The sequence below is a fragment of the Parasteatoda tepidariorum genome, chromosome 7 (assembly GCF_982258835.1).
Source record: "Parasteatoda tepidariorum strain Cologne lab strain chromosome 7, Ptep-v5.0, whole genome shotgun sequence".
NCBI classification, from domain to species: Eukaryota; Metazoa; Arthropoda; class Arachnida; order Araneae; family Theridiidae; genus Parasteatoda; species Parasteatoda tepidariorum.
In genome coordinates, this window is record NC_141761.1 from 54191399 (window position 1) to 54205522 (window position 14124).

Here is a 14124-nt window from a genome sequence, read left to right on the forward strand (position 1 = left end):
GGTAAATAAACATTACTACATATTCTTTTAATTTAAAAATAGTATTTAAATAAATGTTTTTAGAAATATTAAAATACCAAGCAATTCGTTTATTTATATCAAAATTAAAATTAGTAATTTTATTGCATTCCTCTTTTTTAATACCTAAATTCAAAAAAATTGAAATTAATACTATCATCAGGATTACAAAGCAAGATTGATTCCTTGAGGTAAATATTATTTAACAAAATTGTATAATCTTGAAATTTAAAAATAATTAAATTATCAATAAATCTAAAAACAAATTTAATATTAAAATTTTTCATTATAGTTTTTTCATAATAGTTTTAAAATAAGTTAGCTAAGGGAGTTGAAAAATTAAATCCGTGTGCTTTTCCATCAATTTGAATAAAAATATGTTTTCCATTGTAAAGATAATTATTAAAAAACAAATATTAATAAGAATTTCTCATTAATCAAAATCACAAATAAGGTTTTCTTTTTTTAAATCATAGTAAAATTTAAGAGAGCATAGAGCAACTTTTAGTTTAGAAAAGGGAATGCTATTGAAGAGATCCTGGAAATCAAAAGACGCAATAGAGTTAATTTTATTTTGCTTCATAAATTCTAAAATCAATTGACTATTATTGATAATCTAAAAAAATAAACCTTCCTTAATAATATTGTTAATAATTTTATTTAAGTAGTTACGGTGCCAATTTTAGTTAGAAAATGGTGCCAATTTTAGATAGGTAAGTATCAGACCTCTATGTGATTCTTCCTAATTTAGTAGGGATTTTATGAAATTTTGTGTTGATATTAAGTAAGGAAATTGTATATTACTAATTTTAGTTTTTAGCCTCTAATATAAAGCAAACTTTTTTTATGATAATATTATTATTACTTAAATTACTAAGTTTAAAATTTTTACGATAATTTAACTCCATGTTCAAAAGTTACACATGGAATTTTTTACAGAAGATCTCATAATTATTGATAGATTTGTCTATGGGGGGACTATAAATTTTTTTGTAGTTGCTTAGTTGATCGATCAATATTAGAAAAATTTGTTGAATTTTTACTGCTTTTTAAATTAGCCTTATTATTGAAAACAAAGTTTTTAACGTAATAATAAGCATCCCATTTTCATTCTGTTAATACACCTAAAGGTAAAGAGAATCTAGTTGATATTTTTTAACAAAAACTATTAAGATCATTAAGAAAGTATTTTAGAATTTTATTGATTGATATATGGTGAATGGGTCTAAATTTTGAGTCTTTTATCATTAAATTCCTAAGTTCCAAGTTTTCTACAATATTTAAATTACCAGTAATAATATGTTTATGATGCTTATCAGCAAAATCAAAATATTTATCCTCCTCACAGTGACATTCATAATCGGATATAATAATACTCCCTAAATTTTTGCTGATATCATTATAGTTAAATATAGTTCTACCAGGAGATTTGTTATATTTAAAACTTTTAATTATGTTAAAATCTCTTGATGGAAATAAAGCTTGAAAATTTTCAAAAATGCTGTGAAATTTGATCTTATTGAAAATAGGATTTTGAAAGTTAATAACGAAATATGAATTATCTAAGATATTCTTTTTATTTGGCGAAATTTTGCTCATTTTGGCTCTTATAAGATCGAAACAAAAAATTTTGAAACGTAAATTAATGAAAGAAAAGTTAATAATAAGATCGTAGAACTTATATACATCATAATTCTTAAGGGAGAAGACAAAATCTTTAATTGGTCAAATGTCATAATGTTTATTAAAGTCTTTTTCCATATTAGAAAGAAAATTTTTTATTTAATTTGTCCCTATTAAGAGAGTTTCTATTACTTCTTGAACCCCGTTTACCTCGATTTGTACGCTTATCTTCAATATGAAAAAGTGAATAAGTTGAGGAGTTATTAAAGTTAATCTGTGTATGTTGGAAGGTATCGTTTAGCCCATACGGCAAAATTGTTTTGCATAAAAGCATGTAGTAATTTTCTTTCTGTAGTCTTAAATCTAAAACTTCTACAATATCTAAAAATATTAATTTTAACACTGTTAAATTTATGTACTTTAAAATAATTCAATTCCAGGTTATTGATAGTCTTATTACTGTTAATATCAGAAGGGTGTTGATTTATTCGAATGTTAAGTGAGTTGCTAGTTTGTCCAATGTATTTCATATTACAGAAACTATATATATATATATATATATATATATTTTATGTATGAAATATATACGCAGAAAATAAGTCAAATTAAAAAATTTAAAAATTCTTGGAATTGTGTTGTGAAAGAGCATAGTTTTTAATTCGAATAGTGTCTCAATATTTTGGTAAGGATTTTCACTAATATTTTTTCCTTAATTTTTTCTTAAATTCTAAAAAAAAGAAAATTAAATTCTTCTTTGAGATATTTCGAATAATAAAATTATACTTTGGGATATTCTGACAAGCATACAATACTTAGGAAAGCATTAAGAAAGAATTAAATCAAGTCTGCATAATATTTACACAGAAACAGTATGGTGTCAATTACGTGAGAAAAATAAATTCATCTTTAATTAATAGCGCTATGTTCTGCAGCTGAGTTCACTACTTACAGACACTTCCAATTTTATTACGCTATTAAATTTGAAGTAAAATGAGAGAAAACAAAACATTTTCCTAAAATTTGTGAGCAAGATGGGTAAAACTCGTGTTGAATTTAACTTATTATTTTTTTATGTATGAAATTTCTTAGCAATGAAAAAGTGGGCGTGTGGTAAGTTTTTCTTAATTTTATTCGAAATATTTTTAAATTTATATAAATTATCAACTTAGTTCTCTTTTTTTATGGAAGGTAAATAACGGATAACACAAACTATGTCTTGAAAAAAAAATAAAATATATATAATAAGCTGCTGCTTTTTTGTAGCTTTATAATAAATAATGTACAGCTTCCTTTTCTTATAAATCTCTGTAAGTAAATAAAATGTAATGAAATAGTAGGTAAATTTCATTAGTTCTCTTAGGAATTTTTCTAATACTATATTGTTATTTATTCAATGCACAACAGTAAAAAATATATTAGTTATTAAAACAATTAAACAATCCTTAGCCAGTGCCTATTTAGAATGAAAGTATTTACTGGTTGACCTATGAAACTATATATATATATATATATATATATATATATATATATATATATATATATATATATATATATATATATATATATATATATATATATATATATTATAAATATATATATTAAATTATTATATTTATATAAATATTTATATATATATTTATATAAATTTATATATATATGTGTGTGTGTGTGTGCGTGTGCGCGTGCGTGTGTGTGTGTGTGTGCGTGTGTGTGTGTATCGATATATTCTTCTTTTTTTGCGTCAAGGTTGGTGACAAGAAACAGTAGTGCTCTGAATTGCAAAAACAATTAAAAAAATATATTAAAATCTTTTCCTTGATAACTACTTTTTGATATCCATAGAACAGTGTGTTCGCAAAGAAATAAGTTTGTGTTTGTTTTTCTATATTAGTAACTTGTTGAACTTTTTATGTCTACGAATGAAGAAAAAACGGGTAATTTTGGCTATTTTAGCAAGAATCAATAAAATTAATTATTATTTTTTTAAGCTTTATTTACATCTTTTGTCAAGGGCAAATGTGCAAGTAGAATAAATAAAATTGCACTTAACTTGCAACTGTTTTTATTTTTTAAACATGCATTTCAAATTTTGATTTTTTGAAACATTGTTGAATCTAAAAATATTGTCAGCTCATAATGGTCTTAAAACTGTACAGGAAATTGTTAGAACGAAAGGTTTATACAATAAAAACAAAATAAGCTAGCTGCGCATATTTGTGCCAAAAATATTTAAAATCGTTACGTAGAAATATTTTGGGTGTGTTAGACTAGAATATTTAATTTTCGTTATTAAAACTTGTATTAATTGACCTACAGTCATAAACAACAAACTACAGCCCAAAGTCAAAAAAAATTTAAAAATGTCTATTAAATAGTGTAATTATAAAGAAAAAAAAATTTCATTGCTTTGTTTACTACGTAAATACTGTTTTTTTTTTTTTTTTTTTTTTTTTTTTTTTTTTTTTTTTTTTGCTTTAAGAAACTAAAGTAAAGACAGGCATTTGAAATTTTAACAACAAATTCATTTTTGAAAGTAATTCTTCTTACTTTGTTAAATTAAGATAGTTAACGTGTTAAACGAATACAACGACGTAAACAGAATTCATAAAAATTGCATTTTACTAGCTCATTTACTCTTTTTGAAAGCTTGTATTTCAATTTCTAATTTTTTAAAACTTCGTTAAATTAAAAAAAAAACGTTGCCCTCCTTTGATAACATTAAATTATCTAAATCATTAAATTGCAAGTAAAATGAAATACAAAAACAATTAGTTTTGCATATTTGTGCCATAAAGTATTTTTTAAAAAAATGAAACAAGCTCTCCGCTCTTGACTCCTGTTTCAGTTGTGTCAGGAAAACACAAATCGTACTCCTCAAGAACAGTGCCATAACTCTGAAATTCAGCATTTGAGAAAAATCTTATTGAGAATTTAATACTATAAAACTTATTCTGAAATAGACACAAAACTGGCACAGCAGCCCTCAGCTGGATAAATTGTGAGTTAGAGATGCTACATTTTATGAGCTTAATGGGGCACTTCATACTTATTTTTTATTGACATAACCTCAAAATTGCTGTTTTTTAACTTGTGTCACTTTTTTTGCCTGGGTACGATAGGTTTAAAAAGTAAGAGGGGCAAATATAATTTATCTTGAAGTTAATAGAATACAATAGTTTTGAAAAGTAATAAGTACAAAAGATTATTTCTGTACATGCAATGCAACATTTCCCTGCAAAACATGAGGAACATTTTAATAGTTTTGTAAAAGATCAACGTACTAATGCTGATGGAATAGTACAATCGATAATTTATTTGATTATCTCGATTCCAGGTTTTAATTCTGATATCAGAATAATTCTGTTCAATCTAAATTATAAATATTGATTTACGTTCAACTGTAAATAGCAAAACTCTTATCGTAATAAAAATTTATTTTTGAAAAACATATTTTTAAGTGATTACAGAAGTTGAAGCTCTTAATTATCAACTCCTGTAATCACTTAAAAATCTAATTGTACTCAACTAAGTTGTTTATGATTTTATAAGAAAAATCATATTTATGAAAGATAATAATTACATTGTGAAATTTATTAGTTTATTATATTATTTCTTTTGAATAATATTTCTTGATTGTTTATCATATAATATGAATTTAAGTAAATTTTCTAATTTCATACATGCTATTTTGAAACATAGGTCAGTGTGCCCAAAAGCAACATGATTTCATATAAATGTGTCGCATTTACGCCAAACCTGACCCTTTATTAGATTTTTTACCTGAAAATAGCTGAGATAATTACGATACCTGTTCTAAGCGAATTTTTCTTGCTGACGTTGAATTATTATTTGCAATTTAAGAAAAGATATTTCTCTGGGCATTTAGGACATTTTTGTCGCAATTAAGGTAATTAACCCTTAAATGCGGCACTCAAGGTACCACCCGGATGTGACAGTGCATTTCTACAATATTTTTATTCACCTGCTTTTATGTCTGTAACAATGAAATCTTACTATCGGAATTTCAAATAATCTCCGACTAGCAAAAATGTTCCATGTCTGAAGACAAGTTTAAATCGTTTCATGATTAATGCAAGCAGCATTTCTCGCCATTTTATCTCAAAATTGAGTTTATTGTCTATCGAAATTCCGACCATTTTAAACATGGCTAAAGTGCTTAAAGTCCAACTAGAGCTCTGATCTAGATGACTATGCAAGTGCTCATCCTTACTTGACTGCTACTTAATTAATTTACAGCGTTATTATCGTCAAAAGAAATTTATTGTCGTTGAAAACTGTGACAACTTTAAAATTATCTACAGTAATAATTTAATTGAAACTTTATGATGCATAATATTACAAGCTTCAAGCATTTTCTGATCGCTAAATAGGGAATTTATCGTCATTTTAACAGAGTATTGAGTTAATCGTCAGTCAAAATTCTGAACATTTTGAGTCTAGCTAGAGTACTTAAAATACGACTGTAAGAACTCTGCTCTGGGTGACTAAGTTTTCTTAGTTTTTAGAGAACTACGTGAGAGTACTTTGCATTTGAGTTCTATAAGAATATATCATTATATTAATATCGACAGGATAATATCGTCAAACTGAGACTTTGACCACTTTAAAATAAGCTGGAATTTTGCAAGTAGAAATTCTATGATTCTGTGCTGGTTGGTCTTACAAGTTTCAATTGTTTTCTTATTGCTAAAGAACAGAATTTGTAGTCATATTATTGCGAGATAACATTTATCGTAATTTAAATTTTTTCAACCAATTTTTTAGCAAGCTATTAACTGAAACCTGAATAAAAATTGTAACTGCACCTTTCTGCTTGACAAAAATAGTTTCAACTATTTTTTGACAGTAACAAAAAGCATTTATTATCATATTATCGCCAAATGGAAATTAACATCCATATAAATTTCGGCTATTTAAAGGTGAAATTTCAACTGGAGTTCAATGACTGTTGACAGCAGAAATTTCAATGGTTTCCTAACCATTGTAAAAAGAATTTATAGTAAGATGGAATTTATCATCAATCACAATTTCAACAGCTTTCTAACTAATGTGCTCATTTATTCTTTTGCTGCTATGCGCATAGTGACAGTACTAGCTACAATTGTTTCCGAGAGTTACGAGAAAGGAGAGTTTATCTAAGCAAAGCTATGACAACTTTCAGACTAGTTACTTTACTTAAATTTTAACTAGATTACTGGGCCTGAAACCAATACAAGTTACAATTTTGTCCCAAGTTACTAGTTTATAAATGCTTTCATAAATTGTGTACATGCATATGGTTCAAGTACATACATACATTTATTGGAGATACTTTACCTGTATGTGTAAATACTATGAGCGTACATGAAGGAAATTCATCAAAAGTTAGCTTTTAGCTTACATAGAAAGTATTTAACAACTTTTAACATTCTATGCATTTGTATACATGTATATTCTATGAACATACAATATATTTATTTACGCATGTAGATACAACACATACATATTACGCAAACGTATGTACATACTATGTACAGGGCTCCAAGAAAGCACCAAAAAACAATAAATAAATAAAACTAACAATAATAAACACATATTACTTAAAGTAGCGATTTCTTAAATCGGATCTTTACAAAAGAAAAAATAAACATAAGAACTTCAATTTGCAAGCAACTATGAATCAATAGGTTGTTCTCGCAGACGAACTATTTTTCACTTACTTTCAAGATATTCTTGTTGCTCTCACAATTTTATGATTCAATCTATGATTCAATCAGTTCTATGATTCAATCTTAGTGTCGAGGAGGTGACCTTAAATATGCTAATTAATAACTGGCAGACGATACATTATGTAAGGAAATCAGATACAAAAACGTACTCTGTGTCTGATTGGAAGGAATATATTTTTTTTTGGACGGATTCGGATTTCTGACCCCTAAAATATAGAAGGTAGCCAAAATCTGGGAAATATGGTCCTCATAGTTTGGTCAGGAGAGCATCAACGTTTGCACTCCATAATGTTAATTTTACTTTTTGCTGATTTCGTAAAATTTCGAGAAATTTTTAAGTGAATTGAAAATTTTTGCACACAGCTGAAAATTTGTTCTTCTAAAGATAATTCCATGCGGAAAATAACTTTTAGTAAATACTTTTTTTTATAATATTATTTAATAATGGTCGAAAAAATTTTTAAATTGCAAGGTATGCAATTTTTTGACTACTTGCATGTGTTGCGAGTGTAATGTGTTCTTATAGATTGTTTTCACTTATATAAATTGTATATAAAGATATATTGTAACTATATATACACACAAATACAGAAAGTACATACGTAAGTAAATACCTACGTAAATAGCTGTATTTTATATGCACAGTGCAGGCAAACTCTGCAGGCAGACACAAATATAGTACTTATATAAACATATTGTTACAAATATTTACGTACATATATTTCACCCAAACAACCTTTGAACGTACATATATTGTGTTCGTACCATGTACCGTAATATATCGCCTGTCCTATCGTACTAGAATTCCTACTGTAATCGTATATTATATTATTTATAACAGTTAATTTATAAGAGCTCATCATAATTATTTGTCATAGTATATTTTGATAGCTTTCAGTCATGGTTACATGTAATCACGATAACATTTAATCATAATTACTTGTTGCTACATCTTTTGATTAATTGTAGTCAGGATAACATGTAATATTTTATTTTGATCACATGTAATCATAAATACTGCAATTGTTTCTTGTTCTGACTGCATTCAATCATCCTACATGTAATTAGATACCATGGTGACTTGTTATCGTAATTACTTTTATTTGCAATTTTAAATAATTGATTACCTAGTAGTAATTATATGTAACTAATTACATATGTTATTGATTGTTTTATTTTATAACCGTCGTTGAACAGCCGACCCAATTTCATGGGTTTACGACTACTTACGTTCAACTCCGTAGCCTTGTAATTTTGAACCAATCCAGAAGACAAGGAAACTCCTGGATCAGTACCCCCAGAGGTATTGATTTGTTGTGGGAACATGGAGGACTTTGAGTCTCGACCATTTACTACACGGGGAGTCTTCGGCCGGCGAGGATCGAACCCACGACCTCTTGGATATGGGCCCAGCGCCCTACCGACCAGGCTATCCCGGCCCTAATATGTTATTGATTGGTGTTACCAACACCTAATTCTGGAAAGACTGCAGATAACAATGTCACATTTAAAGACTTCAAATTGTCGCAATTATGGTCACTCGCGAAATCAGACTCAAAATGCGACAGTTATTTCACAAATCCTCTAAATCTAATACAAGAGGTCTTTTCCTGTTTTTTTCCTTTCTTTTTCTTGTAGTAAATTAAAAAAGACGGTCAAGGCAGTGCTGTGGAAGAGATCGTATTACCTCTATCCGGGAATAGCTTCCTCCATTTTTAGGAAAAACGAGTCTCATTTAGGACATGTTAAGGGAGCATGAAAATAACTGATGAAATTGTAACGGAGAAATTGTCCCTTTTTTTCCAAACAACTAAAGGCTTTAAATTGCAATTTCACCTCTGGATTGAGTAAAATACAATTTCCAATCATCTATCAGGACAAAAAAAGGACTATTTCCATCTTTTCAGAACTTTTTTGAAAGGCGTAGCTTTAAAATCTGATTTTATTTTCAATTTTGATTATTTATAGTTTTTAAATTTAATAACAGAACAGATCAATATCTTAATTCCGCAGGAAAATGATATTCACGAAAAATAAACAAATGAACTCTAAGCAATGCATAAAACATCAAGATTGTATTGCTTAAAATGATTTTCAGAATGAGAATAGGATTTACAAGATGCTGAAAACGTAAAATTTCGAGAAAAAAAAGACATATTTCAAAAAGTTATGAATTAATCTCAGAGAAATATGCATGCATTTTTTTTATATTATCCCATATAAGTTTCGTTTCTATTTACGTTTTTTAAAAATATAGTAAAATAAATTTTATGTTGATATTTCAATGTTGTTTTATTTTCAGTTTGTTTTGTGACTTTTGCTGCCATCGGTTTTTGCACATTGGCATTTTTCCTCATATTTTTGAAAACGGAAGTCATGAATCACAACATTTACAGGGCAGCTGTATTGGAAGTGGTTCCCCATAGAAATTCATCTCTTTCATTTAGGGAATTGGTGATTAAAAACTTAGAAACATATGTATCCGCAGTAAAGATTGCATATGTGCATGTAAGTTATCTTAATGTATCAGCTAAAACTATGAAAATGCTAAAAGCTCTTAAGCTGGTTTACGTTGAATGTTTCTGATTGATTCAAGTTTCATGATGTTCAAATACCTATATCTAATTTATGAAAGTAAAATACAGGATCGATGATTCGATGATATATATATATATATATATATATATATATATATATATATGCCAAATTTAAGTCCAGAGTGATAGGATGACTGTGGTTGAACTGTGATGAGATAAAGCTATTATCCATACATATGAAAAAGATATCACCTAATAACTTTTGATTTAATGTTAAGATTTTCGCAAATTAATATTAATGGTTCAGAAGAGTGACCTCGAATATGATAAGTAATTAATGTTAACTATAAATTAAGTTGCAGAATCAGACATGAAAATATATTTCTTAATAACGAACAAATCTTTTTTCCAACGGATTTATTTTTTTCTTCCAAAGTCTGCTCTCTGAAGAATATGTGCCCCACAGGAGAGGTGCCGATGATTTTGGGCCTTTAATATTAATTTCACTACTTTCACTTTCTGCGCACTTAGTCATATTTCAAAAAGCTTTAAAGCTAATCTAAAAATCTTTGCACACAATCCTGAAGCAATTTTAATGATTATAAAAATATATTTCTATGCAAAAAAGTTTTTTAGTAATTTATTTTTTATGTACGATTAATAAATAACATAAAATATTATAATAAATTTAAATTTTTTTCATAAGGATTGAAAAATATTCAATTGAATGGTGCTAGTTTTGGACTAAAAAATTGCAAGAAATAAAAATAACATATGTTTAAAATTCCCTTTCACAAGAACTATACCATTATGCAATCCAGTAGCTCTATGGAGATAGTTGTTAACGAGTGAAATTGCTTCTTATTGTATCACACATTCTTTATTTCCAAGTTTAAATAGAAATATTATTTTTCAAGTTTAGTTGATTAATTTTTTAAATTCATGTAATTGTTCTTTTTTACGACAAACATATAACTAAATGCTCTTATATAAAATGATAATAATTTAAAATTTTATCTTTAAAACATTTTATTGAAAATGATCCTCTTTGGTTTTGAAAAATTTTGACTTTGAATGAAAAATAACAAATCTGAATACGAACCAACTACGGGGTTTGGTGAGTTGAGTTAATTTTTACCATACCTTATTGTACTTAAAAATGCACTTGCTTCTCATTAACAAGCAAATGATGAAAACATTCGCTGAAAAATTTCCAAGGAGCGAGGCCAGAGACAAAAAAAATTCTTTTATTTTTTTTTACTTTTCAACATACCTATCATGAATACATTTATTCTAAATTATATCTAATTATTATATATTAATTTCTCTTTAAATATTAAAATACTTACAAAATATTTAAGACATTTATACGATTTATTGATTTAAAACTCTAATTAAAGTGTATTATGAAAACACAATTTCATATATCTGCATCATTTATTAACAAGTGAAACAATTCAGAGTTGAGAAAGAGAGTTACTGATCCATTATTGTTTTATTTTTCAATATCATATAATTTATTTAATAAGTATAAATTAATTTTTTTTTCATTAATGAGAAGTGTTTTGTTTTCTTATAGGATGTTGATGTTATTGTTTTTCCCGAAAACGGACTAATTGGATCAATCAAGGAAAGAAGTAAACTAATATATTCAATCATGGAAAATGTACCTAACCCTAAAGAACAAAACTATGTTCCATGTTCGCAGACGGAACTGTTTAAAGACAGTCCTGTTTTGCGGATATTCAGTTGTTTGGCAGTATACGGGGGGATGTATATTATTGCCAACATGATTGATTTCAAACCATGCAATGACTCAATGTTTGCAGCAGAGAATTGCATGAATATGGACTGTCCTGATGATGGAATTTACCTGTTTAACACTAATGTCGTTTTTAACAAAGTTGGAAAACTTGTTACAAGGTATCATAAGCGACATTTAACATTTGAAGACTATTTAAATCCTTCGAATTGCAAAAGTGATGGTTATTTTGAAACTGAATTTGGAAAATTTCTCACAAGCATAGGTACAGATTTATTTGATGAAGAATCAAATAAGGTCATTGAGAAACTTCTGCCTGACACCATTGTCTACCCAACGTGCTGGGAAGATTACACACCATTAGAATTTCTGTCCTCTCCATTCCAATCATCGTATGCTTTTACCCGTAACATAAACCTACTCTCTGCAAATATGTATGATATCTCGACCAGTAAAACGAGAAGTGTAATATATTCTGGTACAAATGGTCCTTTAATAGTTTCAAGCGGCCCATATAAACACAATACTCTATTAATATCGAATGTGCCAAAGAATCCAAAAGACTACAGCAAACATTTTATTTTACGACGAAAAAAGTTTCTAATAAGCAGCAGCGATTATTATGAAGTGGATTTCAAAGAGTCAAGAGATTATAAACACAAATGCGAGAGTAGGTTACAAGCCAAAATCGATAAAATATACAAAGGATCCTACTGTTACCCAATTAACTCAACTGATTTGAATTCCGTTAAGCTCAAAAACTCTGAAGACATCATAAATATTTGCATGAATGGTCTTTGTTGCTCCCTAACGTATAAGGCAAGAAAAATAAAAGAAGATTACTTTTTCTTGGTTTCGTCCTACGATGATACATCATCTGATGGCGCAGCAGCTAAGTATGAATCATGCATTTTAACACGATGCATATCAATGGAAGGTAAAAATTGCACGCACTTGACATCTCAATCTAAATCAATTTTTGATGAAGTTCAAGTGAAAGGAGTTTTTAGAAGTAAATATGTATTTTCTGTAGCCTTAAAAAGTGGTATCAAATTAACAGGAGAAAATGAATGCAAATTTGATGGAATATCTAGCATTTCTTTTAAAAACAGTCAGAATAATTCTCTACTTACTTTTGGCCTTTTTGGCCATAGTCACAAATGAAAAATTAATAAGTGTTATTCAAATAGCGATTATGATGTTGGGTGGTGCCTAAACACCTTATTCGCAACTTATTTTTAAAGTTGCGGTAGTACGTATAAACACGCTTGGTGTAACGCAAACAAATTCTGGTGCAACATGAACCTTTTTATTGATCTTCAGTCTGCTGATCCTTAAAATAATGTTAGAAATAATCCAATTGAAACTGGCCATGGTAATCTGGAGGTAATAGGGAATACTGTTGCTATTAATTCTATCCTACAGAAATTGAATTAGATTAATATGAGGGTAGTACCCAAAACATACTCCTTGCTGCATATTATTTAAATTTTGGTGGAAGAAGAATTTATGGTTACTGAGTGGAATATTCGTTAATAAAACTCACTTCTTCATTAAGCTTGAATATCCCCTGATTTAGATGCACAGAATTCTCTAATAGCAGTTAGATACTGTCTAAATTTATCATGAATGGAATCTGTGTACCTCCATCGCCACATAAATTCGGCGAAATACGAATCGGAAATGGTGTCTGTGGTACCTGACAGGAGGTGACATTTTTTTCTAAAGTCCCTTTTTATGACTGCCCACATACCTTCGATCTTTTTGACCAGAAGCAAAAGTAATCTTACCAGCTAGTATCTAATGTAGAACTAACGAACCTCTGAAATTACATATACCATTGAACATTTAAAAATAACGCTAAAATCTAAACCTATCAGAATCACGATTGGGTTCTAACATCGCCCAGCTTGGCGATCAACCGCGATCACAACTTGGCGAGAATCAAGGGGCACCCTCAAATATAGTCTACCCGCTTTATTTCATTTAAAATTTGCTTTAAAAATCTAAATATACGAGGAAAAACTGTTTTGTGATTTTTCATATTCGTATTCTGAGTCCCACTTTTAGGCTTCAGGCTCATTGTTACTATCTATCATTGGAAATTCACCGGATTAAAATCCACTTGCAATCACAAGGTATATCTTCCAACCATATATATTCTTCTACTTTCTACAATATTGAAGAATTTCTTATTATCAACAATGAGGCAGCTTGGTATGAGACTTCTAGGTTGCGGATTTATCTTAGCGAAGTTCACGGAAACAGGCTTTCTTGTTAAATCAATTTGGATAACATCTTTTCTAGAAGTCGAGTCTACTGTTTTAATTAAGCATCATGTCATGTGTTCTTGCATCCAGATTGAATTTAAACTGTTGTATTTGAGTTACATATAGCTATAAATTTTGTACTATGCTTTACTCAATTACTTTAAAAAAATAAAATGAATATGGCA

At 28.2% G+C, this 14124-nt stretch overlaps 1 protein-coding gene across 1 annotated transcript; it reads left to right on the forward strand.

The window, feature by feature from the left end:
* Positions 1-2619: 2619 nt before the first annotated feature.
* Positions 2620-14124, forward strand: LOC107443103 (vascular non-inflammatory molecule 3-like). The gene is made up of 3 exons (XM_043043854.3): positions 2620-2751; positions 9673-9878; positions 11487-14124. The coding sequence occupies exons 1-3, from the start codon at positions 2733-2735 to the stop codon at positions 12831-12833; spliced, it is 1572 nt and encodes a 523-aa protein (XP_042899788.2). The 5' UTR covers positions 2620-2732; the 3' UTR covers positions 12834-14124.

Bases quoted from the DNA above. Each gene is read 5' to 3' on its own strand.
- LOC107443103 (XM_043043854.3), top strand. The intron at 9,879-11,486 runs GTAAGTTATCTT...GTTTTCTTATAG, and splicing joins TAAAGATTGCATATGTGCAT to GATGTTGATGTTATTGTTTT.